The 27600-nt window shown below is 45.6% G+C and overlaps 8 protein-coding genes across 8 annotated transcripts; 3 read left to right on the top strand and 5 right to left on the bottom strand.

Annotated features, from left to right (window-relative positions):
* Positions 1 to 22: 22 nt before the first annotated feature.
* Positions 23 to 2221, bottom strand: BKA67DRAFT_587211 (uncharacterized protein). Its single transcript, XM_046104305.1, has one exon. The coding sequence runs from the start codon at positions 1991 to 1993 to the stop codon at positions 152 to 154; it is 1842 nt and encodes a 613-aa protein (XP_045951737.1). The 5' UTR covers positions 1994 to 2221; the 3' UTR covers positions 23 to 151.
* Positions 2222 to 2556: 335 nt separating this feature from the next.
* Positions 2557 to 3234, top strand: BKA67DRAFT_542193 (uncharacterized protein; the record flags this gene model as incomplete). The annotated part of the gene is made up of 1 exon (XM_046101068.1): positions 2557 to 3234. One exon carries the CDS (start codon positions 2557 to 2559, stop codon positions 3232 to 3234), a length of 678 nt encoding a protein of 225 aa, XP_045951736.1.
* A 482-nt stretch (positions 3235 to 3716) lies between these two features.
* On the bottom strand, positions 3717 to 5421 carry BKA67DRAFT_542192 (uncharacterized protein; the record flags this gene model as incomplete). Its single annotated transcript, XM_046101067.1, has 8 exons — positions 3717 to 3788; positions 3830 to 3922; positions 3954 to 3963; positions 4215 to 4520; positions 4579 to 4594; positions 4650 to 4743; positions 4799 to 4929; positions 5163 to 5421. The coding sequence occupies 8 exons, from the start codon at positions 5419 to 5421 to the stop codon at positions 3717 to 3719; spliced, it is 981 nt and encodes a 326-aa protein (XP_045951735.1).
* Positions 5422 to 6299: 878 nt separating this feature from the next.
* Positions 6300 to 7497, top strand: BKA67DRAFT_665054 (uncharacterized protein; the record flags this gene model as incomplete). Its single annotated transcript, XM_046108493.1, has 2 exons — positions 6300 to 6363; positions 6413 to 7497. The coding sequence occupies 2 exons, from the start codon at positions 6300 to 6302 to the stop codon at positions 7495 to 7497; spliced, it is 1149 nt and encodes a 382-aa protein (XP_045951734.1).
* A 716-nt stretch (positions 7498 to 8213) lies between these two features.
* Positions 8214 to 9246, bottom strand: BKA67DRAFT_542190 (uncharacterized protein; the record flags this gene model as incomplete). The annotated part of the gene is made up of 3 exons (XM_046101066.1): positions 8214 to 8489; positions 8540 to 9138; positions 9186 to 9246. The coding sequence occupies 3 exons, from the start codon at positions 9244 to 9246 to the stop codon at positions 8214 to 8216; spliced, it is 936 nt and encodes a 311-aa protein (XP_045951733.1).
* Positions 9247 to 10625: 1379 nt separating this feature from the next.
* On the top strand, positions 10626 to 16031 carry BKA67DRAFT_527553 (P-loop containing nucleoside triphosphate hydrolase protein; the record flags this gene model as incomplete). The annotated part of the gene is made up of 18 exons (XM_046098866.1): positions 10626 to 10754; positions 10807 to 11335; positions 11401 to 11624; positions 11674 to 11953; positions 11999 to 12232; positions 12284 to 12969; positions 13150 to 13312; positions 13364 to 13606; positions 13671 to 13869; positions 13919 to 13990; positions 14042 to 14092; positions 14141 to 14205; positions 14253 to 14437; positions 14486 to 14793; positions 14955 to 15080; positions 15136 to 15216; positions 15280 to 15460; positions 15531 to 16031. 18 exons carry the CDS (start codon positions 10626 to 10628, stop codon positions 16029 to 16031), a joined length of 4257 nt encoding a protein of 1418 aa, XP_045951732.1.
* Positions 16032 to 17987: 1956 nt separating this feature from the next.
* On the bottom strand, positions 17988 to 20074 carry BKA67DRAFT_542187 (uncharacterized protein; the record flags this gene model as incomplete). The annotated part of the gene is made up of 6 exons (XM_046101065.1): positions 17988 to 18514; positions 18573 to 18651; positions 18696 to 19169; positions 19217 to 19225; positions 19601 to 19963; positions 20051 to 20074. 6 exons carry the CDS (start codon positions 20072 to 20074, stop codon positions 17988 to 17990), a joined length of 1476 nt encoding a protein of 491 aa, XP_045951731.1.
* Positions 20075 to 23338: 3264 nt separating this feature from the next.
* BKA67DRAFT_651634 (uncharacterized protein) lies at positions 23339 to 24188 on the bottom strand (the record flags this gene model as incomplete). Its single annotated transcript, XM_046106078.1, has 1 exon — positions 23339 to 24188. Exon 1 carries the CDS (start codon positions 24128 to 24130, stop codon positions 23339 to 23341), a length of 792 nt encoding a protein of 263 aa, XP_045951730.1. The 5' UTR covers positions 24131 to 24188.
* Positions 24189 to 27600: the final 3412 nt, after the last annotated feature.

The raw sequence follows: 27600 nt of genomic DNA, 5'->3' as shown, positions 1-27600 counted from the left end.
GAGCCCAAATTGTTTTATACAGCTCAGTCATAGGAGTTATATTTCAAATAAATTTTAAAGCTAGACTTGCTCCCGCCTCAGCTCTTTTTCCAAGTGTCACATCTTCTACGCTTCCCAGTAGATACTTTTCATAGAATCGATCCCGAGATAATCAGATACCTTGGGTTTTCTCAACCACCAGCACGCAGGCTATGTAAGCCCTGAGGAAAATAGTACCAGTTGCCATGACTTTCTCTTTCAAAACCCAATCAAAGAAAGGAGCAATCTGATCGATGATCAGGAAAAGGAAAAGGTTCGTTGTGATATACGTCTCCACTTTATCACATCGTGTAACAGATTCACCAAGGTCGACAATAAGTTGGTGCGCCGAACACAATTGCTGCTCCTCCTTCTGACTGCTTTCATCAGCAAAGTTGATTGCCGGAAAGCTTTCTCTAATCAGTCGGGCGACTTTGCCGGCTTCGTGCCTTAGCAGCGAAGGCTCCTGTACATCGGCAGTAGTAAACTTATATCCTTCTACAACCCATAGCCACGCTATCAGGACCTGTGCTAGCCTCTCCTCTGGCATCGTCCAAACACTCTTCCGAGCTGGCTTTCGTATCTCTTCATGACCATCTGAATATATGATAAGATCTAGAAGTCCGTGTTTGTCGTAGCCCATAGCAGCAGCGAGCTTCTTCACCAGGAGATCCCGCGAAATAAAGTCGTCCGCGAAGGAAATATAGTTTCCTGCTTCAAATTTGACTCTTGTTGCTGACGGAGCGTTGATGACTGTTTCTCTCCAGCGAGCAAATTTCTCGCCTGACAGCATGAGATTTTCCGTGTCGACTAAGATGGAATGATGGGTATCATCAAGAATATCTGAGATCTTGGATTCGATGGCTGCGGAGTTGGCGCCAATTATGGAACAAAAGGTGCCTATTTCGGTGCTATCTTGATAACCCAAGAGAAGATCTGCTACCGATTGAGGTTTCCAGTCGGCGTCCGAGTCGACAAGCGCACCTGGATGATCATGCACAAGATGGAACGCGGCGATGATACAGCTCCGAGTGCTTCCATTATTGTTACGGTAGCGGTGATGAACCAGGGAACCTGCATTGAAAAGCACCGTGATAGGTTGCTCGGGGTATTCCACTTCGACCACTTTAGTATCACGCCCAGTAATATCTCTTTGGAACTCAAAAACGCTCTCAATACTCTCGTCGGTAATAAAGAGGCTGTCGTTCTCTGTAGACCAAGTCTGAGAAAACTCATCCACCCGGACCAATCGATTCCCTTTTTGCGTTCCTGGCAGAAATGTAAAATTCTGGCCGGTAGGACCTTTGATCTCGCCCTTCTCCCAGCCCAGTAATAATTTATATTCTTCACGGAAAGGGGTATTGTCGACATGAAGCATATTGTCCTGTGCATTCACTGAAATTGGCTGGGTATCTTTGCCACGGGCATCGGTCATCCTAACAGGACCACCCATTGCGTAAGACATCAGTGCGATCAGAAGAGGGTGAATTATAGCATCGTTGTAGTTTTGGTTTCTGAGAAACTTGGGGTGGTCAATCAGATGGGCGAAGGAATGTAGGAACGCGTGGCTTCCTGAACCGCTCATGATCTCTGAATAATCATTGATAAGCTGCTGAAAAGAAGCGACATCTACCAGACCGGCAAATATAGTGCATCCATCACGCTGTAGCACTTCGACTAGTCTGATGAAGCGAGCTTCCGTAGCCGCAATCTTCCAACCTTTTCGGAGCTCATTCAACAAGGCTTTTCGGAACGTTTCTTTGGATACGACATCAGGGCCACCTCGAAATTGGTTGGTCTGAAGACTGATTTGCGGGATAGGAGACGTTGAAATGATAGATCCAAGCAATCTGGCTCGCTCTTCATCTGTGACTGCCACTGATAGGCTAACAGGGACTACACCATCATGCTGGCTGAGGAACATCCCTGGACTCTGACCGAGAAGACTTTTTTCTATTCTTGTGATGACTTTCATTTTGCCGGTAACCCTGGTTTGGAGATGGAAGAGATTCTTGTCCCCAAGCTCAATAATAGGACACTCAGTGCACCGTCTTAAAAGTCGCCAAATGAAAACTCCTTAAGCGCATATTCGGTGAATATACGCATCTTGACAGTGGGGCAGCGAAGTCCAATCCTGCCTGGGCTGTGGATTGTTTCGTGAAATTTCGATGTGGTGCATAGTCAAAAAGTACCAGTCATTGTGGTCATCGTGCAGTAGGTAATTAAACAAGCTATATCGGTGTGGGGCGGACTTGATGCATGCTGACATGCTGACTGACACCTCCGCTCTAGGACCGATTATGTATGCATCGCGTGTTCAATTTCCAAAACCAAACCCTCGTACAGCACCTGCCCAGAGAAGTCCTAGTTGGAAGGAAATTGTTGCAGCTTCGAATCTTGTGTTTATGAGATTCCCCATCACCCATCTCGTTGGGACGTGTTTTTTTCTCTTTCCTCTTTTGGTCTAATTTTTAACCATAATTGCAGTAACAGGCCATTGTTCATACTACTGTTGAGCACACAATGGATTTATCAATCATGTACACAAAACTCGGTCAAAGCGAAGATAATTGTTTGACCTCGCCGAGGTTTGAAGATGACGAGCGATTCATCAACGGAGGTCGCAACTTGACTTGGAAACTCGTATATTTCTTCCTCGGGATCCTCGCTGCTTTAACTTGCGGGATCTTGGGGTATATGGCCTACCCAAATCCTTCAACCCCCTCAACAACATCAAAATCATCAACGTCTGAGCTTCATTGTGGCAACTCCGCCACAGAAGCTCGAGCCCTCGGCTGTGTGTTCGATCTGCTTACGAACAACTGGATGCCGAAATACTGCTCCGACCCGTACACTGATGCCGAGTATCGCGTGTGGGTACTTGATTCTGACCGTCAACTTGGGGCCTGGGCATACTATTACGACGAGAAGGCAGAGCATCAGGTGGCGTCAGAGGAAGAGCTATCCGATCTTGTGGGGAAATCCATCTTCACAACAACTGAAAATCATCTTGGACATTGCACGTTCCTCGCGCGGCGAATGCATCGTCTCACGACTGGCGAAATTTCTGCGGTGGCACATAATTCTTTTGCGCATACGATGCATTGTACTTCGTCGATTCTCAAAGCGTTCAATGCAACGGAGCAGCTAATTAGCGCGCAAATAGGCTCTACGTTTGACGTGGGTATTGTGTCATGCTTGGTTAGCGGAGCATAGAATAGAAGTCTTGATAGCTTTCACTGTATTTCTTTCAAAATTATGTCTCGAAATCCTCATGTCGCGTTCAAGGTGTTATTTCCGACCTGTACAAGCAAATGATTTTTACTTACCGTATGTTGCAGCATTTGTCCCTGTTGGAAAAATATTGTCACTCACTATAACCCAGCTACCTTGTATATTCTGAATGAGTTTCTGTTCCAACTATCTAGATAATTACATTTAAGTGAATGTAATACTGCAATTCGGTTTTATTTCTACACATACGATCATTGACATTAACTTGAGTTGTTCGGGCTCCTTTTTGCTCAAAGTCGTGCTTTCGCGACTCGGTGTCTAGCTTCTTATTAGAGTTGTTGCCTAACTAACCCTAGCACTTGTGCTGTCGCGAACCTTTCATTTTTTCGAGTTGCCGATGAGACTTCGTTTTCTCTCCAGTAGTGGATTGCTCTATCCCTCGACGTCGTTGGCTTTTGTGGCGACTAGGTATGTGGAACCACGTTCTCAGCGGGAAATTTCAAAGCCATACTTTGGGATTCTGTGTTTGGAGAAATCTGTAATTCGATTGTTGGCTATGATGAAAAAGAGTACATACTTTCAAAAGGGCGGGGCGAAGGCCTAGTCGCAGTGGACTTGGTACTCCCGCTTTGGCTAGAGGTCCCGAGCGGTCATATTTCGAGAGGTGGCGCTTCTACACCAAGGCTTTAACTACGACATACATCATATGGACTATTCTCTGTTATAGCTAAATAATACTGGTTTCTCCCTGATCTAGATGCTGCAATCTAAGCAGGCTTTGAATTCTAACCGTACTCCTTGCTCGCCTTGAGATTCTAATGAAGTATTTCCGCATTAAACTTTGGTTATAATCAGGAATTCTCTAAACCGATCTGAGAATGCGGTGCTGTGCCTAACGATATATATACGTGATGTCGAATTGCCGATAATCCACTAGGAATATGTGACTACATAGAACATACAGGCCCAAGGTTGATAGGAGTATTGTTGTTTCTGAAGCATTGAAGAGCTTTAAAACGGATTCCGCCCTGGAGATTTCGTCAGTTTTAGAAGGAAAACCAAAAAGAATAGGTCGCATACCAGTCCACGGATTCACAAGGATATGACCCAAAGGAGGCACGCTGTTGGCTTCGAGAAACTTATTCAGATTGTCGGGTTTTGCGCAGACATGTTGCGAGTGATGAAGGTTCACAGGCTTTTCTTCATTTTCATGCCATTCAAAAATTACGAGCGACATATCAGCGTGGCATAGCTCTGATTGGCGGAGGCTACGCAGAAATTAGCAAGAGCTTCGTAAAATGCGAATATTCTATGGTGTTATCCTACATGTCAATACAATGATCTGCACCTCATGTGTTAGAATGCCTGTTCAGGAGATACGAGTCTAAAGTACTGACCAATGTGTTCAGGAATCGGCTCTTCTGGGGTCGGCTTGTATAGTTCCGCTGCTTTAGGGTAGTAATCACGAAGGATGTAATGCCGAATGGTTTTCTATTGCAGTATAAGCGTTTGTGACTGTGAAACGATACGAACTGTTATGACAAACCAGGCAATGCAAATTGTGCAAGTAGCTAAAGGTTCCCATGACTCCTCCTTTTTCATCTTGGAATTCCGTGATAATGCTAGCAGGCGAGCTTGGATTCCGTGAATAGGCTTGTGGAACACGTATCGTATAATCTATTAAAGTGTTAGAGCTGCGGTTGCTAAGAAGAATCCCGCTTGACTTTCTTTGAAATATTTTGCCCCATGCGTCTTCCAATTCGGGGCGTGGTGTTCCTCGGAACGGGCCGTGGATTCCAAATTTATCGTCATATGTTCGAATCTCTAAATCTATCGCAGTTGCTGTCCAATCTGTGCATGCTTGAGTATTTTGTGCCGACTGTGCTGAATTCTCGGACTTGTTGACTGACCTGCATATGGTAAATGAACAACCTGAGCGTCTTCAGCCACAGAGACTATCTTTGGGACGCTTATCATAAGAAGCACTCCAATATTAAGCAGTAAAATGAAGGCATTCAAAACCAAGAAAATCCAGTTTCGTTTCCTTTGCTGTTTGAATCGATTCGTATTTCGCTCCTGATCAAGAAGATCTTGTGTATCAGATTCGTACTCTTCTAAGTCAAAAGAAGAAGACCGAGGTCCAACTATGTGTGATTCTTTTGAGGTCATGTTTTGAAGGAAGTCTTCTTCCCATATGAGTTTAAAGGTAATGCTAAGAGAAATATGAGACGAAAAATTGGCTACCTCAATAATTTGAGAAATACTCGCGAGTCACTCGTATGAAGTTCATACTTACTCCAAACATAATTGAAGAGTTCAGATCGGGTTCAGTTAAGTTTAACGAAAAAGAAAGCCAACCACTGAAAAGGCTGCAACTACATAAGACTGTGTTGGTACCAAAAATGGCTAAAACGAATGCAAGCTGACCTTGCATTGAAAGTGGATAAGTACAAGCATATCCTAGTTCGCAACCCACGCTACAGTCGTTTACGTCTATTCATGTCAGTGACTTCAACTTAGGACGATCACGAAGAGGAAATGCGAAGTTTCTATCGCCAACGTCATTTGTAGATGCTATGTTGCAACTTTAGTAAATCCTTACAACCATCTAACCTTGGCCTATTCTTTCACGCACTTTTGATGAGAAGTAAATTATGCAAGGTCACTTGCGTATGCAAGGTGGCCTAGCATACGGAGTGGAGAAGGCCCTTGTCCTACAAGGTTGTTCGAGGTAATGGTTCATGTAGGATGACAGCGGTCAGGCTCCATCCAGTCCCACAGCTACGTTTTATGGTCATTAATGCTGAACGTAAAATGACTGATTGATTGGCTGACTAAATAACTAAAGATACACCATGTTTTAAGACGTGAAGATTAAAAGTAACTATATATGTGCTTGATTGTATTGCTACAAGTAGTCAGATCATCAGCATTGAGCTATCACGCTTACTACTTGAATTATATATTTTTGGTTTTGTAACTTCGCGATAGCACTTCACTTTAAGTCTCATTATTGCGCAGCTTTAAAGCTCTCAAAATTTCTCACAATGAAGTTCTTCCAATCAATTCTGCCACTTCTTATTATAGGAGTTGCTGCTTCGCCAGTACCCGGTAAATCTGAACCCAAAACATATACGAGTTATGGCTAATTAATATTCAGTTGAGATCGAACGGAGCACTCAGTATGGCGATGTCGCCCACGGAGAGGCACGCCGCAGCGACGTCGATGCTTTAGGCGATGTCGCCCACGGAGAAGCTCGCCGAACCACTCCCGGTGACGTTGCCCACGGAGAGGCTCGCCGAACTACTCCCGGTGATGTCGCCCACGGAGAGGCTCGCCGCAGCGACGTCGATGCTTTAGGCGATGTCGCACACGGAGAGGCTCGCCGAACCACTCCTGGTGACGTCGCCCACGGAGAAGCTCGCCGAACCACTCCCGGTGACGTTGCCCACGGAGAAGCTCGTCGAACCACTCCCGGTGATGTTGCCCATGGAGAGGCTCGCCGAACTACTCCCGGTGATGTCGCCCATGGAGAGGCACGCCGCAGCGACATCGATGCTTTAGGCGATGTCGCCCACGGAGAGGCTCGCCGAACCACTCCTGGTGACGTCGCCCACGGAGAGGCTCGCCGCAGCGACGTCGATGCTTTAGGCGATGTCGCACACGGAGAGGCTCGCCGAACCACTCCTGGTGACGTCGCCCACGGAGAAGCTCGCCGAACCACTCCCGGTGACGTTGCCCACGGAGAAGCTCGTCGAACCACTCCCGGTGATGTTGCCCATGGAGAGGCTCGCCGAACTACTCCCGGTGATGTCGCCCATGGAGAGGCACGCCGCAGCGACATCGATGCTTTAGGCGATGTCGCCCACGGAGAAGCTCGCCGAACCACTCCCGGTGACGTTGCCCACGGAGAGGCTCGCCGAACTACTCCCGGTGATGTCGCCCACGGAGAGGCTCGCCGCAGCGACGTCGATGCTTTAGGCGATGTCGCACACGGAGAGGCTCGCCGAACCACTCCTGGTGACGTCGCCCACGGAGAAGCTCGTCGAACCACTCCCGGTGATGTTGCCCATGGAGAGGCTCGCCGAACTACTCCCGGTGATGTTGCCCATGGAGAGGCTCGCCGTACCACTCCCGGTGATGTCGCTCACGGGGAGGCACGCCGCAGCACCAAATTTGGCGATGTCGCCCACGGAGAGGCTCGCCGAACCACTCCCGGTGATGTCGCCCATGGCGAGGCGTAAAAGAGTCACTTTTTTGGCACCAACCGTCTCGCTTCGTAGCAGACAAGAGAACCCAACATTGCATCAATGATATCAAGAACGAGATACGAAATGGATGAGGTATTTCCTAATTCGTTTTCTTCCACAATGGATTTTATTTGAAAAGTCAGATGGGATTATTGCAAGAATTCAAATTTCCGAGAGCACGGAATAGTTCGGTACTACCTTCTTTTTCAACGTTCCCTAGGTTCCATTTGGGTAGTTTTGAATAGTTCCTAAAGTTAGATCAATGAAAAACACATCCGTTTCTTTACTTCCAACACCTTGGTGATCATTTATGTTCTGGGAAGCTGTAGGCATCAAAAGAATTTTAGAATTGTATTTCGTACAGAACATCAGTTCTAAAATTCTCCTAATCCTGTTGGATTAAGATTTTCAACTGTCACAAATTCCATCAGTTCAGTGCAAACAAAAGTAAAGCTCCACAAATGGGAAAATCTCATTATTTTATATATAGTTCAATATAAACTAAATACTAAAGTTACCCAGCAATGAACTTTGACTAAGTTAGGTGGTTCATAAATTTTAGCTTTGAAGAGGTATAAATCGTTAGGCTTTTGTATCACAGCAGACCATCCTTAGTAATATAATTTCAAAAGCAAATTTTCAGCGCCAGTCGGTGCCTTTTAAAACAGATATTGACAGCTATTACAAATCGTCGCATTGTTAAAAATGCTCTAATCTATATCTTCATCACTTGAGCTTGAGTAATGTACACTTTTATTTGAGCATCGCGACATCTCACGTAATTTTCCTCTTAGGAAACTTAGGCAGTCGCGAAGCTCGTTGTCTTCCGTCACCAAAAGCCCAAAGCGAAGTCCAAACTTGCAGAGCTCTTGCACATCTGAGATCATCATTTCAGCCTTATGCGCTACGCAGCATTTTATATCTTTCTTCCTGTTTCCATTGCCCGAGCTGGTTTGTTTCATACAAGGTTGTTGATTATCCTTCATCTAAATATTTCGTTAGAAGCCGTCAGACTGTGAGTGTATGCTTGACTTACTCTATGTGCAAAGCGGGTGCTTTTATGCGAGTTGTTTTCGCGTTTGCCTTGACATTGATGGTTGGAAGAAGCACTATTCACTGGTAAATGACTCGAGATAGCTCCTAAGCCAGCGTTTTCAGCACCCGAGTTCGTGTTGTTTGAGGTCTCCATAGACGAATTTATACTGATTGGCGATAAAAGGGCTTCGGTCGATTTGGAACTCTGACCTTCGTTATTCGAGAAAATCGTCGGACTCATGAACATGAGACCGCCTTGATCGAATTGGCAGTCAGCGGTATGATTACATCTCCCTCCATTCTTAGCAGCGATATCATTGCTTAAAGATAACATCGGTGTTGGTGTTGGCACAATTCCGAACACGGAACTTCCTAAAACTTCAGTGAAGGGATCTTCAGATCCGTTGGAAACGGACAGATCGCTGAAGTCTATGCCATTAAAGAAAGTCTGGGGTTCTGGTATCGTAGTGGTTGGTAGTGTGTCTGGTAGACTCCAGCTACTTGTTGTAATTGCGGGGGGTTCGATGTTGGCATTTCCGGGAGTTTCCTTCATGTAGTGTGAGTGGAAGAAAGCCCTGTCGTTTCCCTTCTTTCTGCTTCCTATAACAGTAAATACACTGGCCAGTGATGGTAATTGTTTTACTCACTACAACGTCTTTGCGCGTTACGGTTTTGGAGTTTGCGCTTCCAGATTTGTGCCTCGTCCATTTCTGTATAAACAGTGTAAAACGTAAATTGCAGATCACAGAGAAATTCGAAGTCATTCACATTGTTTCGTCCCCGATAATAGATACATCAAGTCAAGCCTGCTGCTCCATAGAATTAAGGTATCTCCATCGGGTTTCCCGAGATGCCTGGCCGGTTGTTACTCGGAAAGATAGATAACATACATCACCTGAGCGCGTATACGGGAGAGCCAAGTGGGTTATCTCGGTACTATAGCCTACTCTGGAGGTCTATTCTTGTAGGATTATGATGCCATCTCATCAGTCTATGGTGCAGTAGCATGTTGCAAGCTTTGGGGGAAACACATTTAGATTCTGTAGCCATAGTTCTCCACTGGGTGGATCGAATACTAAATTGTGCGCCGTGCACGCAAGTTCATGGCATAGTTTTGTCCATGCCACTCCAGATCCATTACTTAATACGTCGGAAGGTTGATTAAGGGCCCTGCAGCCGTCGTATGTTATGCGACCTTATTCTCTTGGCTCAGATCATTAAAGACCCCATTGAAAAAGAGAGATATGTCGTGACGCGGAATTAGCCGTCTGGACCTCCATGATCGCATAAATGCATGTAAGTGAAAGGTCTATACGAGTGGATCTCGGGCAAATTTTCGAGGTCCTGGTTTGTATCTGTAAGCCATATTGCATACCGGATATAGGATCACTATATCTTGTGCCATCTCGGCGCTTATGGCGTCAGTAGCTGCCCCAGCACATGCGTCACTCACTATGCGCGCTTCGTATACACGTCTCAGGGCCAAGGCGGCCTAGGCTGGGTGCTGCACCACAACCCCAGTATTGACCCGAATCCACTCCGGAAACCCAAGGGGCACCCTCCCCTCATTCATTCACCAAGAAATTGAACCAGGCTTTTAACCCCTGAAACTTATAATAGTATGCTTGACAGGGGTTTGTGTTTGCTCTGTAAGCAGAATGGCGATGCTTGCAAAGTGATCCATTTTATCGTAGTCACCTGCGCTTTCACCATTTGCGCTTAATCCGATCTACTTAGCACAATTGTGCTTTCTTCCTGATCTGTACGTCGCAACTAATCTGACAAAAACAGATCCACTTGAACGTTACTGCATAAATCGTGGGCACCCGCCCACTGTAGTTCGGATACATCTCAGAACGGCTAGTCCCAGAAAGGCTGGATTGGTCTCCTGTGGGACGGTAAAATCATTTCCATTTAATGAGACGTTTGTTCAAGCATCAAGTTCAACATATTTATTTTCAGAACTTTCTATCGCAGTCTGCTAATTTCCACGCATCATATTCATCGGAGAGCAGAGCCTCGAGGGATGCAAAGTCCTTTAATCACTTCCCCGTCATTGTCTTGAATCAGTTTACGCTGAACTCACCATGTACCTGCTCCAGGTTATTTCTGCTCTATGTTCTATCTCATTTCTATCGTTGGTCCCGTTCCGTCTATGGAGACTTCATACAGAAAAAATCAAGATTGTTCTAGAGCACCGCAGTCATGCTAAGATGGTACGTAACAACAGGGCAAAGTTACTTGTATAGCAGCTAACCTTCCTGGAAGATAATTTCGGTTCTACTTCTAGTCCTACAGTTAATCGTATTGATAGTAGCAATATCACCAACGTCACAATTTAATGTTGGCCTTTTTTCTGTCACAGCGTCCTTTGTAGCCTGCATCGGCCTTTGCCCATTGCTGTTCCTGGAGCACACACGGTCTATCAGACCATCAGATCTCGCTGTCGTCTATCTACTTGTGTCTTTGGTATGCGACGCTACCGAGTTACTAACAGTCCTTTATCAAAATGGGATACCCCTGGCTCTCTTGCCGGCCGCAGCGAGTCTTTGCGTCAAGTTAGTGCTCCTAGTGGCTGAGAGTCAAGGAAAGGAGGCGATACTGCGAGGTCCTTATGATCAGCAGCCTCCAGAACAGTTGGCTGGAATTTTGAACAGGACGTTCTTTTGGTGGATTAATCCTGTTTTAGCCCATGGAAGCCGTAATGTTCTTACGGGAGACAGTCTTCCGTCTATCGACGAGAAGCTTTCCTCAACGCTGCTACGACACCACGCCTTGCAAGCTTGGGATAGGAGAGGTAGGTAATTATGTCGTTCAGCTTGTATAAAAATGCTTTACTAGAAAGCCCTAACAATTTTACAGCTAAACCAGAGCGTAATACTACATTGCCACAGGTTTTGGTCCTGAGCATGCTCCCAGATTTTCTGGCGCCAATTGTCCCTCGACTTTCCCTCATCACTTTTCGCTATGCGCAACCGGTTCTAATCAGCACCGTAATACGATACATCAGCAAGGCATCAGATGAGAATTCGAAAACGGGCTACCTGGTAATCCTGATGGCTGTGATTGTCTATGTCGGTTTAGCGGTAAGCTTTGCCGAATTCTGCGCAATATGATAACTAATTGGCATTTTAGATATCTAAGGCAGTATATCAGCACCGCCTGAATCGGTTGAAAGTCATGATTAGAGGCGCGGTCGTTGGTCTAATCAACAATAAGTCGTTGAACCAACAATCCAGCAACTACAATGACGGAAAAGCCGTGACACTGATGAGTACCGATGCAGAAAATGTAGGCGGAGGTGCGCAGATGTTCCATGAAACATGGGCCCAGACAATCGAGGTCGTTGTAGGTACAGTCATGTTAGCCAGAGAAGTAGGATGGGTGTGCCCCGTACCACTTGTGATCATATTCTGTGAGTTTCTATGGCCTCTTGTTCCTTGAAATACTAATTTTGAAGTCTGCTCCCGAATGAGCAGATATTTAGCTAAAACCCTACAAAATAAGCAAAAGAATTGGAATCTAGCTACCCAGAAGCGCCTTGCTATGACAACATCGATGCTTTCTTCAATGAAAAGCTTGAAGATGCTAGGAGTTACGACGTACACGGAATCCCTGGTTCAGTCTTTGAGACTTCGGGAGCTGGATATGGCCAAAAAGGTGCGGTGGATGATGGTCGCATATAATGCAAGTGGTATGTTTTATGTCTGAAACGTATCTTTTGCACATTTTCTTATTATTTCAGCAAATGCTCTTGGGATATTTTCTCCCATTGTCACATTCGTTCTGTTTGTCCTTCTAGCTAGATTGAACGGTTCTGTACTCGACACCGAGACAGCGTTTACAACAACGGCACTACTTGGATTGGTAACCCATCCTGCGAATATGATCATGTCGATTGTACCGGAAGCTATAGGTTCATTGGCAGCTTTTGAGCGGATTCAGCAGTATCTCTTACAGCCTCCGCGACATGATCAAAGGTTATTCCCCAAGGAGATACCCAGCGGTTCATCAAAAGTCTTGCCAGCCATCTGCCTCGAAGATGTTATCATTCAGACTTCTACTTCAGCGGCACCACTTCTCAGAAGTGTAAATCTTGTTATGAACAGAGGTGATATAGTCATATGCTCTGGACCTATGGGTAGCGGCAAATCGACGCTTGCCAAAGCCATCATGGGCGAACTTCCCACAGCAAGTGGAACGATATCGGTTTCATCAAAACGTATAGCTTACTGTGCACAATCGCCCTGGCTGCCAAGTGGGACATTTAAGAAAGCCATCTGTGGTTTCTTGCCAGAAGATGCAAGTTGGTACGAAGAAGTTGTCCGGCTTTGCTGTCTCGAAGATGATCTTTTGGACCTTCCTGATGGAGACCACACAATGATAGGAAGCCGAGGCATTAATCTTTCTGGAGGTCAACGACAACGCGTGGTATGTTTTTCATATACAATCTACTTCTCATGTTATATTTCAGCACAATATGGCAACATCCGCAAAGCATTTTCACGAGTTGTGCCGTTTTGCATGAGAAGATTACGAGCTCAACTTTTCCAACATCTTTGTTCAAATACTCAGAAAAAGCCAGAGCTTGCTTTACTGATCAATTTATAGGCACTTGCCCGTGCTGTATATTCTCGTTGTGAAATTGTGCTTTTAGACGACAGTTTCAGTGCCCTAGACGGGAGAACAGAGAGCCAGATCATGGAAAATCTTATCGGTCCGGGAGGTCTCTTCAAAAAGAAGGGAATAACTGTGCTCCTTGTAACCAACTCGGGTAAGTCCAAAGCGTCTCGGTGATAGCATACTTTATACTCATAATATACAGCGACGTATTTCCACATGGCAGACTGGCTAGTTGTACTAGGTGATGCCTCGATTAAATACCAAGGGCCATGGGCTGGCTTGACACAGAAGGTTGAGCATGTCCTGAAGGTCCATGCTAGCGAAAAATGCAATACTAATGTCAAGGAACAACTCCATGTAGATGGGGCCATTCGAAACCAAAGATTAAAAGTAGCCGATGCCATATCAGACCTAAACAGAGCGACAGGGGATATATCACTCTATGGTACATGCCCACTCAGTTATACAGAGTCTTCCCTCTTGTTTTGCTAACATGATCTCTCTTGTAGGCTATTATCTCAAAGCTGTTGGCTTTCGAAACTTCCTTCTTCTTGTAGCTTGCACATCTTCATATTCATTCTTCGTAACGTTTCCTCAATACTGGTTGGAAAGATGGACTGCGGCGCCACCCTCCCAAACAATGTTTTATGTTGGAGGATACTTGATTTCATCTCTGCTGGCCTGGGCTTTCACTAATGGCTCAATGTGGTGAGTACAATATTAAGTCGTGAATAAGTCTCCGCTAAATCGGAACAAGGTCTACATATATCCTTATTGCACCAGAATCAGGAGCTGAACTACACCGTCGCCTCCTTTCGACCATCATCGGGTTAGTATGCGCTAATTACTCCGCTACAGTCGTTTTACTCATCAATGATAGGGCTCCACTGTCATATTTCTCAGTCACTGACACAGGAGTTATACTGAACCGGTGGGTAATGGCATTTTGTGGTAGATATAGCGTCCTAACCTGTTGCAGCTTTAGTCAGGATATCCAGTTAGTCGATAGACAATTGCCACCAGCCATTCTGTCTATATTAAATCGTAAGTCTTTCCGGATTCCTTCGGGAAACTTTACTCATTATTCACAGAGGTATTCAAGCTCCTAGTGCAAACAACGTTACTATTCAGTGCGCAAAAGATAATGTCATTGACGCTTCCTCTTTGCGTGGCGACCGTGTACCTGGTGCAAAGGGTATATTTGCGCACATCGCGGCAGATACGATTGCTTGACCTTGAGTCACAGTCTGCAGTTTACTCAAGCTTTCTAGAATCGGTATGACGTACTCTGGAGATGTGGCTTTCTTCTCTAACGATATATCAGGTTGAAGGCGTTGCCACTGTCCGCGCATTTGGATGGAAAAAACAGATCGAGAACCTAAATATCGAATTTCTGGATAAATCTCAACAACCCTCGTATATTCTTTTCTGTCTCCAACGTTGGCTGAACATCGTACTTGACCTGATGGTTGCCACGATAGCTACAAGTCTGATCACTCTTGCTGTTTTGATGAAGGGATCTACGACTGCTGGACAGATCGGTATGGCACTTAATATTGTCCTTGTCGCAAATACAACACTTCTTGGACTTGTGACATCTTGGACAAATATGGAAATATCCCTCGGCGCCATGTATGTTTGAGTCTCATATACTGTGATTTCACTCGCCCCCTGCTTCTTTGCGCAACAGCTTCGGGGAGGTCTTTCTGACGGAACCTCTGGCATATCTTTTAGAGCCTTATAATGTTTCTGAAAGGCATGATTTTACCCTACGTATGCTAATTGATTCACAGGTCTCGGCTGAAGAGCCTGGAGGCTGAAATGCCGAAAGAGGACAAACCTTACGAAGATTATATACCTGTTGAGACTTGGCCATCATCCGGGGTAGTTGAGTTTGATGATGTAACAGTAGCATACAGGTAAAACCGAATTCTCCTAGCTGAATCGATTTCGAGGACTAACTTCTCTACTTAGCCCAGAATTGTTAGCACTACAAAATGTCACACTGAAAGTTCCTGCAGGCCAACAATTAGTTATTTGTGGCCGTACAGGCAGGTATGTGGCTTTGTTTCTGAAACCTTCCTGCACACCTGCTAATATATTTCGGCGGAACTTTAGTGGAAAGAGTACTCTGCTTCTCACCCTACTACGTCTCCTAGATATGAAGTCTGGGTCGATTAAGATAGACGGAGTAGATCTTAGCTTAGTACCACGTTCTCTGATTCGACAAAGGTGCTTTATTACAGTTGCCCAGGATTCATTCATCATTGACCAAGCCAGTCTTCGCTTCAATCTAGATGTAAGGAAATATCGATCTTGTTCCCAAATTAATCTTTCTCGGAAACTTTTGCTTACAAGATCGTTGCCAGCCTTCTTCCTCCTTGTTAGATGATACTATCATAGCTGCTCTGGAAAGAACATGCCTGTGGTCACATTTTCAATCAGCGAACATAATATCCCCTAAAAAGGCCCACCAGATATTGAACAGTTCCATCACATCTTTACCGGAAATGTCTACTGGTCAAGCGCAACTCTTTGGACTGGCACGAGCAATTCTTCAGCTAGAATTTATCAATTCGGTACCCAGACTTTCGGGAAAGGATCCCAGCGATGGGCATATCATGCCGATTTTACTCCTAGATGAGGCTACATCGTCACTTGATCCGGAGACTGAATCTGCCATACACAAAATCATACACCAAGAATTTACAGAGAAAGGATATACCGTTATTACCATTACGCATAGGCTGAGCGGTGTGACTGAAAACATGAGACATAACCAGGGTATGGTCGCTTTGCTCTCCAAAGGGAAAGTCGAGAGAACCGGCGTCGTGGAAGATATCTTAAGTACGATACTTTCTGTTAAATAGTCTAAATAAGTGTATTTATATGCAATTGGAACAGGACTGAAAACCGACTAACGACTAGGCCGATACATAATGGTGGCTGATAAACTCAGGGCTGAACTGAGAACCCCTTCCAATATCGACTCTGAAACAGTACGAGCTTGGTTGATTCGGTAAACTTTCCTGACGCTCCTTACTTATCTTCGTATTGAAAATAGTGTCGACGACGACGTATACCACTAGGAACCATCTAGACTCACTTGATTTTCGTGATTTAAAGGTTTGGACTACGACGAACAGACTTCAAAACGCTCTATCCTACTGACAGACAGCGTGTCACAGGCATCCTGCCAGGTAACTGTCTGCGTTGCGATAACATTGCGCCAACTTACCACAAGTGATACAGAATCTCAAGCACCACGTTCAGCTCCGCACTGGACGCTGAACCATGATGACAACGACGACGATAACTGGATTGACGATGAGGACAACAACGTCCTCAAGGCGTCTCGTTACCGGAACACCTTTGCTACACGGCTAACTACGAGTGGCCACAACATGATCTATACCACGCATCCACCGGAATCACCGTACAAAGGGAGACCTTTCGGGACAAAACCTCTCCATTCTACCACGCCGATGACCTTGCCGATTGAATTCATTACTAGGATACATCCGGGAAAAAGTTGCTAAGCCCATCGTTGATGCGCTGGGGGTCCGCGATACACTCATGCGCGACTGGCCACTCAATTGGCGGATCTCTACCGGGGATCCTACCAGATTTCTTATTCATGCGGCCTGACGCCATTCTGATAACTCAACCGAGATAATTTTAGGCCAGATCATCTCTTGTTATACCTCCTCTATTAAAATACGCATCCATAGCCGACAGAACTTCCCAAAGATTATAAAGCTGCCAGATCAAACAGTATTGTATTTGTCGGCATGGAAAAGACTCCAGGCCATGGTGGTTCTCTACCATTTGTGTCACAAGAGATTTAGCGGCTGAAAAGGCTCTGTAGACTCATGGAGTTGCCAGTGAGCCAGCCTCGATCATTTCGACAACACTTTCTAACCTACTTATCGGTATACGCGATGTAGCAAGTCAGACACGATAGGCTCATCGATGAGGGGCTCCATCTGATCCACGCACGTCAGCTCGCCGGTTTCAGCACGTCGTCGGCACTCTATAGGAGGTCAATAAATATCGTTATATAGAGGCCTTCAAGTAAATAGAGCAGCAACACATGAGCGATAAAGCCGTAAGTAAAGGTCCTTTATCGGATTACAGGAAGCTTCGCAGTCAGTGGATCCTGACAACACAGTCCGCGCAGCTTCAAGGTGTGCGGGCCGTAGACGTGGTTCCAGTATTACAATCAGACATCCTACAATTCCGAGTCCAATGATTGCCAGCAAAAACGTCTTCTGCGCAGAGAAGATCTACGATACATGGATCTACAAAATGCATCCGGGCCCTGATGAGGACGATAGTGGCAGGGATATCGAGTAGGCACATGTCGCCCACAGACTTAACCAATTAAAGGCGAACCATTTAACATCATCGCCATCCATAGCTTAGTTACGCAGTCGCCCTGATAATAGTGGTCGCTTAAAAGCGAGACGGTGACCCGGCATCTGGAGAAGTCCACTGGCTGCAGCACGCGCACATGCTGCCTGATAACTTCTCTAATGCATCCATCTTTATTTACGACTCGAATGCCAATATCGATCGAGGTGCGGCGGCTGATGGTCTGCTCGGGTTTGCCGACCAATCCTTCGATGGGTTGCACCGGCAGAAGTCTGAGGCAAGACGTTCTTATAGCCGGTATGCAATGATACACGCTAGTTGATGATTTGGACTGTAGAGATTGACCTCCTGTGCTTGTTAGATCATTTTTTGGAGGACTGCTACTTATTTGGGTGGGTGTTCTGTTCTATTCAAGCATTATACCCTGCTCGTCCTCATTTCGACTTGTCTCTCTATCGCGCTTCGTCAAAGCCACAATGAGTACCACCATATTCTCCTGTATATCCTGGGAGTAATGTTCGTGTTAGATCCGTTCTAAGGGAGCGGTGAGATGATCCGACGTGCCGCAGGGCAACGCGTCGGTTGGGATTTCGATACCAAGCTGCGGTTCGCTTCTTTTCAAGATCGGAAACCCTTGAACGAGAATAGGAGTGCGTAATAACGTCATCCAGCAATCTCCGGATATGTCCGAACCAAGCGGTATATGGCCTGTTTGTTTGGAGTGATCGTAAATCTACGCAAGTGTCCGGGCGATGAGATGTTTCTTTGTCCTTTTGCAAGCTATCCCGTAATTCACAAGACTGAATAATTAGGCGAAAAGCAGCAATACTGTCGTCCTGAGAAGAAGATCGAAGCGCTGTTGAAATCCATCCCATTTGTTCACCTACTTCTACTATAGCAAACTGGTTGCCCTTGACTTGGATCGTTAAGAAATTATGACAGCGCTGTACAGTAAGATGTATACCATCGAGGAGGAAGACTAGAAAGCGTAAGCCATGGGACAGCACAGACCCCAATTGTGATTTTGCTTGACTTACGAGTATGCAAGATGTCTGGATTATCTTTGACAGCGTATTGCAGAATCTTGATGAGGCTTTGGCCGGTCTGCGGCCACGTCTGCAACATGTAATTCAAATTTGTTGATACTTGCTTATGCCTACCACATCTCGTAAGGGTAAATGCCCTCGCAAGTACTTCCTGTAGGCTTTCACTATAACCTTCATTGCTGTGAAAGTCCCAAGGATCCCAGGCGATGCCGAAGCGTGCCACGTACGGCTCTGGAGGGGCTTTACGACTGACATGTCTTGGTCCGAGCAAGCTGTATTCGTCCGACACCTCGGTTTCGGCTGCCCCTTCAATATGTTCGCCCGGACTAATCGGATTGTTACTAGAGGAACTGCTTGAAGAATTGAGAGACTTTCCATGCTAAACTTTCGACTTCCTGATAAATTCTCTGTTGCAGGAGTGCCGTAACTGTCTTCAAACATATCCATAATCCTGTGATCTATGGGACTGGCTGATATTGCGTCGCGCCAAAGAGCCATCTTTTCATCTAGTGATATCGAATTACCAATTCTGTTGGTTCGAGAATGAAATTGCTCCTCGAATTCCTCGACTATTCTTCTGGTTTTTCGCTTAGCAGAGTGGTATCATGTGGTTAAGATATGGAATGAAAACTTACCTCCGGTGTCTGTAGACAGAATGCATAAGCTTGAGTTTTCGAGGATCAAATGTATCCGTTCCAATATTTATAATAACAGCTTCGAGAAGCTTGAGCAGCAGCTTAGCTGTACTGGTAATCGTTCCTTCAGATAAATCCTGGCTAGCAGCTCTAAGCAGATCATTAGTTATATCAGAGATGTAATAATGATTTTCAAAAAGGATTAAGGCTGGTAGCGTCGGAGTAGGTAGTTTCCACATCGTCCTCGATGATTAGGTCCTTCCTAGTTACCGCTTTGAGGTTTAATTGCGGAACTGTCTTAGAGGCATGGTGTGACATTCAAAAACAGTGGGCCCACCGTCAATAAATCGATAGTAATCTCAGGGTATATATTCGTTGCCACACATAGCCTGAGTCTGTAAGTTTTTCAAGTAGTAAGGCCCAATCACCATCCAAGCCAGAACTCTTTCGGAGATTTAAAAGATGAACTCCTCCTTGAATCTCCTGTTTTTTGAGGAATATAATAGCTGCCCGTCGGACGTCGGAGTTTTTGTCCTCGAGCCTTCGAATAATTGTTTGAAACAATGCTTCGGGCAGGCTCGACCGTTTTCCGAGCGCCAAATTAGCAGCGTAGTCGCCGTCGTCTTGTTCATTGACGTCGGCGCCCCTTTCTAGTAGTATTTGTATAATTTCCTGATGTCCTTTAGATGAAGTAGCATGTAGCGCGTTGCCGAATTGCCCGCCTTGCGCGTTGACGTTAGCGCGCTTCTGGAGTAGTTTTTGTACAATTTCCTGGTGTCCTTTAGATTAAGCAGCCTATAGGGCGCCGCCTTATTTCCCGCCCTGCGCGTTTACGTGCGCCTCGTGATCTAGAAGCATTACAACACAACGTGGCAATCCTAGGAGTGATGCATAATACAAGCCAGTCGTTATATGCGAATCTCCTAACTTATCCAGCCGAGGCTTATCCGGGTCGTAAAGGCGACGCTATCTTTTTAACAAGTCACAGTTTAACAGAAGTCGTTTAGCACGATTAAATACATATCCGTTATTATACTCACCGATAATAGTATGGCTCAATTAGTATCGTGCTAAATATTGCGTAAGGTGAAAAGTCTCCTTAATCTCTTTAGCTATCTTGCTTTCCTTAAGTTCTAGAAGATATACTAGACAGACTTCTATAATAAAGGTTCGAGCAAACGTCTCTTAAAGATAGTAAGCCATATCGCTTTCTAAATGATTTAAGGTAACTTCGCCGTATTTACCCTGACTTGAGACGAGCATAACAAGACTCGAACAGTATTGGGTGATATCTTTTAGAACCGGCAACCTATCTTTGAAATCAAATCGACTTCCTTGAGTTGTATCCTTTCCGGTATCGACAGCGGTCGTATCAACCGCCTCGTCGAGTCGTAGCGGTCGCTCCGAGTATGTTAAGAATTACAAGATCCGTCTTGTGTGGTGTACGTGCTCTAGATGTATATTGGCTAGGATCCGCGAGTACGTTTCTACTAGAGTTTGCTGACATGATTTAAGCGTTATTCGTAATGAGATTGGATCACGGCACTACTTCAATACGTCAAATTGGCACGAAACCTAACTAAACCTTAATAGATTAGTATTAGCAATAAGAATCAGGTTATCGACTCTTATATCTTATTAGGTGCTCCTACGAGATTGTTCTCGATCTCTTCTTAGATATTCGGTTGTGATGTTTAAAGATTAAAGCCTTCGTGCTCTCTAATCGTTATATACATGTAACTGTGCATATCTGCCATTAACAAATCGTCTTGCATAGCAATCATTTGTTTGTCGCTAGCGTGGCGTTGAATGATCTATTAAATATGCTGCTCCGGTCGACTCGTTACTAAGAGGTGTACGTAAATCTATATAGAAGAGTCTCAGGCAATACTACTTATTTAAAATAGCAAATCGCGTGGAGACGATCACTTATCGAGCGCATCGAGCACGATTTACACTTTTTCTAGATTACGAAACATTTCGACAAAACCTTTTATAGAGAATCGAAGCTAGGCTACTCCTTTCCGCTTTAGCAGACCAACTAATAGAACGAGTTAAGATACTTCTAGGCATTCTTGTTATGATGGTATATCTAACGAACGACGGAACGTAATATGTTTTCAAATAAATGCTTTCAATTAGCTACAAAGTCGAAATAGAAGTAGAGCAGCGTTTATAAAGGGGCTTTGGCTCTAGCCTCTTTATAAGTCTTCCATTATAATTGACGTAAGGATGGTCTTACCGCATCCAAGGATGCTATGAAGCAAATGCAATAGGCTATCTCCTCTCTTCCATGCTATATATGCTTCGCTCTCGAGTAATCGGCGTCCGGAGCCTGGATGGCGAGCCTCAATGGCTCTGTTTAAATTAGAGGAAACGTCGGGTAGAGCTAGCCATTAGAAGATATCATCGAAAGTATTTATCTAGAAATCGATACGCTCGAGCCTGAAATCCCCTAACTGACTATTAGTATGACGTGTTGTCTTTTACCTTAGAAGATCATATACCGTTGGAAAGAACCTCGACCAACTATTTTTTGGCCTTAATCTTGATTAAAGGAATCCTACCAAGGGTCTCTTTGGCATAGGCAGCCGCGGCCATTGCCGCATAGCCTTGCCACTGATTATGTCTGTAGGTATCGTAATAGTCGCAAATCCCGCGAATTACTAGACATGGTAAATGATTCATTAGCCTAACAGCTTCCGTCTCGAAGCAGAGAACGTCTTTCTCCTACGCCAGCTTGTCTCGTATAACCGCATCCTTCACTGATTGGCTCGCAAAAGCTATTAAGCCATAATGTATCATAGGGTTACATTTAACCTTATATTGTACGCGGCTTACCACTAATACGAGGCATCACTAGATCGGATCATAAGGGCCAGGAAAGGCACGCGGCTCTCGCCATTGGAACCAATGCCGCGAATCCCCAATCGATGAAACTACGGTATGTCATTAGCTGATGTGAAGCATATAGCTATAACGCTTCTATACCCTATCATGTTCTAGTCGCAGTATACGGTGATATTGTTCGGCTTGATATCACCGTGGTCTATGACGAGTGCTGTGTTGTCTATTTCTTTACCGAGTATACATTGCAGTAGACGCTCACGATCAGCACACGCCTAATTAAGAATATCCGAGATATTGCCCACTTCGACACGGTGCCCCTGTTACTCAGGATCCCGTCGAAAGATGTCTCTGCAGTGACTGAGCCTGGAGCGCCGGTTAGCACTGTACCCTGCTAGTAGGGCGTCCAATCCACAGCATTACAAGTACATCTACATCCACGTTGATATTACAGCAAATATAAACCCCAGATGGTAGAGCCTGTCTTAAGTCCGGTGGATACCGTGGAATATGAGGGGGCTACATGGGGCAGAGAAAGTTTCGCAAAAATGCGATTTGAGTGTGAAGGTCATTGCTCACGTCTTGAGGTCTGAGGTTGATTTTTGTTCTGTCTTTGGTGACCCAACAAGATTCTTGGAAATCGTGTCCAGGATATCGAGCCAGTCCTACAACGTCAGTCAACTCGCGTTTCTCGATTTCAACCTTGAACCTCGCAATGAAGACATGACATTCTTCCAACAGCGTAGCGTCTTTCTTCTCTCAGACATAACTCAGTTGGTCTCAAGCAGCTAGATGACTGGCTGGGCGTTCTTCGTTCCAGGAACCACACCATTCCAAGGGGTAAGACTTTCGTGGTAGTCAACCATCTTTTTGCTGGAATCAATTACAAAGTGACAGTGCAGACCAGAGGAAACACCAGGCATCTAAGATTATCTGCAGTGCCCGGTGTCGCTTCCCGCAGAGTTGAACAGACCTTCGAGTGCATACATTTATAGCTATAGCCGCGGACGGTTCATTCGTTTTGAACATATTGGTCACCACCGCTCTGCTACATCTCTTAGCAATTAGAGCTCACTCGATTTGGCTGTTACGGAAGATCTCGCCATAGGCTTGATTTCACTGCTTCTCGGATGCAAAAGATTGTGGCCCATCAAAAACCGCCGAATAATGTCAAAGAGAGGGTGTAGGTGACTGACGATTGGTTCCTGTTCTGTGGTATTCTGTCATGTTTGCTTATAGTAATAAAACTTAGTTTAACCGAAAGTTCAACAAAAGTTAAATGATAATAGAGTTAAACTTCGCAACGTAAAAAACATCACCACTTTCTGAACAGAAAGGGTGTTGCCCGTCCACCGTTGTCACCTCCGGCGCTCCATTACAATATGCAAAAGTGAAATCAATCATATTACCAAGATTTCCAGAGGAACTCAAAGTCCCCGTCGTCCCTGATGCTCTCTTGGGGCACTCGGGTCCACATCCGAGCTGTGCATGCAATTGCGAGACTGGATATCGAGAAGTCTTTTCGGTTGGGCTGAGAAAGACGACCAGGCCGGCGTCGAGCCCTTGCGGGTGGTAAAAGAAGACCTGATTGTTATATGTTGCGGAAAACAATATACCGGACGGGTCCACTGTGAACGTTGTGGCGAGGGTTTTGTTGGTGCTGCTCTGGGCGTAGACATATGTCGATTCGGGCGATGTCGGGATGTAGACATAGCTGCCTGCTGCGGTGCCATTGGCGATTTGGATATGAAAGGTCGGTTGCGTGCAATTCAGGGGTACGGGAGCGCAGGTCTTGTGCTTAAGATCGCGAGGAACGCCCCTAGCATTTCTGTCGATTAGGTCGATTGGCTGAGCCACCACTATCCCCGTGAAAAGAGTGAAAATGAGAGAAGGCAACAACATAGTGTCAGGGAGCAATCGACCATAAGGGGAAAGTAAAGTCTCAAGTTTAGAATCAGACCACACAAAAATCTTTCCTAATAAAATAACTGGTAATATGTGATAGAAGACATCAAATGCCCTGCCGAGGTAGAAGAAATTCCAGGGGTTATACATAAACAGCCGCATATTATAGATGCCACACGACCTCACGGGATAAGTCCGTACTATAGGGGTTCTTATGTCGTCCAACGACGAAAAGGTGTCAAAAGCGACGCCTCAACGTCAATGCCAGTATTGTGTGTCATACACACCTGAAAGAAGTGTGTAGCTAAAACAAGAAGGTCCAACGCCACAGTGTAGCTACCCGAGCCATCGCCGAGTGGGAGTAAAACCTGGGGTGGTGGCTAGTATTATTTTTAGATCTAGTGGCCTAGCGAGTAGCCAATCTTAAACCTGGATGCGGCACGGCCTTTGCATCAGTCTTGCATTTCAGCTCTCTAATAGCGCCATTTTAGCGAGAGATGTTGACCTCGCTAGGGATAAGGTGAATGCTGCCAACGACAAGCTCTGAAGTATTAGATGACTTGGTAGTAATTCATAATGCTTTTACGGCGCACCGAATACGATGTCATAATAAAAGGAAAAAAGGAACGGCCAGGATAAGAACAGTATAGATGATTTAGCACGCACATCCGATCTACGTTAGAGATCTTATATTAAGCATAGTTGACGGTCTATTTGACCAAAGGTTGAGGTATGATAAGAATAACCTTGCCTGTGAAGGACACATCGAGTTATTTTATTATGGTGATACAGAGACAGTATTACAGTACGAGAATCATGCAAGTTGATACCGCAGAGCAACCCTGTAATCAGAATTTACCACGACCATGCACAGCTACTGGTGCAAAGTACAGGCACGAAGTCTGCTTGGCGCATAGCAGATCGCCTCAGTGCATGCCAGCTTCAAGTGGCAAGGGCCCTTGGGACTACCAATGCCCATGGATGCGAACCAATGTATATAGAAAGGAGGTAGAACTACTGCGATCCAACTCGAAAGCGCTAACGTGGCATCGGCAGTGCTTACGCCGAGTCGGAATGCCGCCCCATATGTGCAGGCCGGAATACGCCGCTGCATAAATAGAAATACAGAAAGGGCTCGGTTTGGGATACCTGGCTCTTTTAGCGACCTCACATTAGTAGACAATCGCAAAAGTCTAACGCAGAGAGACTTGTTCCTCTAGATATTTTCTCTGCTTAACGTACATCGGCAATATCCGTTCTTAGTCAGTGTCTGCGAAAAATATAACAACGAGAAAGCGGCCGTTAAAGCTAAAAGCTAGCTAATTTTGCAGTTCGGGCTGACTGAGCTCTTTCTGTAAGGTGTTATTTATGTAGCTTTGATCACAATTATGATTTCCTCATTCAAGAATGATGCGCGGAGATTCTCTAGGGTCAGTGTTTAGTGATCTTCTCTGTGGTGGATGCATTTTCCGAATGGTCTACACGAAGCCGCCAGGGAAAGTAAAAGTTCTCTTTGATATTGAAAAGAGTGAGATAACGTTGTGATCAATGAATACCTCAGAAAATTCGGAATTGCGCCTTTCCTTCAAGGTTTGCCTGCGATATTGATATGATGGAATTGGCCATGGCAGGGTGATATGCGATGAATTATATAGCCTAATATCCTGATAGGTGACCTCTTTTAGGCCCCATCTGTGAGATAGAATGACGTGTGATGGTAGCGATGAAACTGGAAACTCGTACAATTTCTATGTAGTCGTACTGATAAGATGTATGGTGAAACAAGGTCGATAGACTTGTCAAGCAATGACCGACGTCACAGTTGGCGCCAATCATTTCAATCCATCGTGCTTTAGTATATTTACTTTCTATATCTAGTCGTTTGATTTCATGTCTGAACCAGGGAACTGATAAGGCTCTGGCTTATCCGTCTGTTCCAGCCACAATCCCTTAATCTCGAAATCGTTATTTAATATTCAAGGGTATAGGTAGATATACGTATGGTACGCATATCGTACTCTTAAATCTTATTAGTTCATGTGTCTTGAGGTTGGGAGTATTGAAAAGTAGCTATCAAGACCGCGACAATTTAAAAAAGAAAGAAAAAGAAAAAGATATACCCTAAGCCGGCCCTCATATCCATCAGCGTCGCAAACGCCATCACCATCCGCCGGAGGGCTCCAATTAGAATCGTAAACCCAAGCCTTGGGAAAAATGGCTCCGCGGTCATCAATGATGTCACAGATAGGCGGAAACCCCTTCTCGTCGGACTTTTGCTTTTCTGCCGCAATGAGTTCATCGATGACAGGGCGGAGGCCTGCCGTTTTGTACACGATGAAGCCAGACCTGCGCTGACTTTTCACGAATTCGTTCAGCCATGCCGGGGTTTGGCGTAGACTGCATCGTCCACTTGTCTGGAGTCAGCCACGTTCCCCTCGCATCTCCTCCGTTTCAGGTCCCCGGCCGCCTCCTACGGTACTTCGCAGGCCCTTTTGCCGCTCTCTAGAAAGTTTGCAGTAGGATCTATACCGGTGGGCTTCTAGAATCACCGCGTGGCAGCAAACGCTGCTCCTGCCTCCTGATCCGTCCAGACCAGTCTCTCGGCATGGATTCTGTCCCTTGGTGGTCTCCATTGAAGCTCTTCCGGTAGACGGGCGTTGAATCGGTGCATGAGCAGATGGGACTGTTCGACCGTCATTCAGCCGGCACCAACGGTAGTATTGGCAATGAAGTCTTCGGGGAGACAACTAAGCCGACTGTCGCAATATTCGCAACGAACTCTTCACTAGACGGCCATCCCATGGCCTAGCGGCGCTCCTCCTCTGTCAGCGAGGAAGGACTGCCAAGAGCCTTCCCGATTAACGGACCCGAGAGCTTTAGAAGTTGCTCCCGGTCGGCGTCCTTAAGGTCCACATGATTATTTGCAGCCTTTTCGATAAGCGCTATCTCGGCCAGTGTGTAGTCCAGGTCCCACGATCCCGGAGGCCTGAGTTTGCCGTCTTCAGAATGCCTAGTATACGTTTTCGAGGCAAGCGGCATTGTAAACTCACCCGATTTGGCTGTTACGGGGGATCTCTCCGTGGGCTTAATTCCCCTACTTCTCGGATGCAAAAGATTGTGGCCACATCAACAACGGCCAAGTATCGTCAAAGAGTGGGTATAGGTAACTGGCGATTGGGGTTTTTTTCTTTTTCTTTTCGATTGTGTTCTGTCATGTATCTGCTTATAGATGTAGTCCGATTCTTAAGTGCCAGCAGATTTCCTGGCATCATGGTCCTAGCATCATGGTCCTAGCATCATGGTCCTAGCATCATGGTCCTAGCATCATGGTCCTAGCATCATGGTCCTAGCATCATGGTCCTAGCATCATGGTCCTAGCATCATGGTCCTAGCATCATGTCTGCATGCCCAGTTATCCTTGACCAGTGACAAGTAGCCCACCTCCCATTGATTCCACGGCCATTGATCGGCATATACAAAAACAATGAACCAAAAACATACAACACCGGGGATTCGCTGGTGGTCACCCACCCAACTACTAATCCAGCGCTTCTCAGTTTATCTAGGGCAGAGCGGACGGGATGCCGAGTTCTCTGAGAGCTATGGTCGTATGTGCTAACTCACGCTCAAAA

Source organism: Truncatella angustata, assembly GCF_020726525.1.
Source record: "Truncatella angustata strain MPI-SDFR-AT-0073 chromosome Unknown BKA67scaffold_12, whole genome shotgun sequence".
Taxonomy (NCBI): domain Eukaryota; kingdom Fungi; phylum Ascomycota; class Sordariomycetes; order Amphisphaeriales; family Sporocadaceae; genus Truncatella; species Truncatella angustata.
This window is presented reverse-complemented; position numbering and strand designations above follow the sequence as displayed.

Coding starts and splice junctions, on each gene's coding strand:
- BKA67DRAFT_587211 (XM_046104305.1), bottom strand. CDS start 1,993: ATGAAAGTCATCACAAGAATAGAAAAAAGTCTTCTCGGTCAGAGTCCA.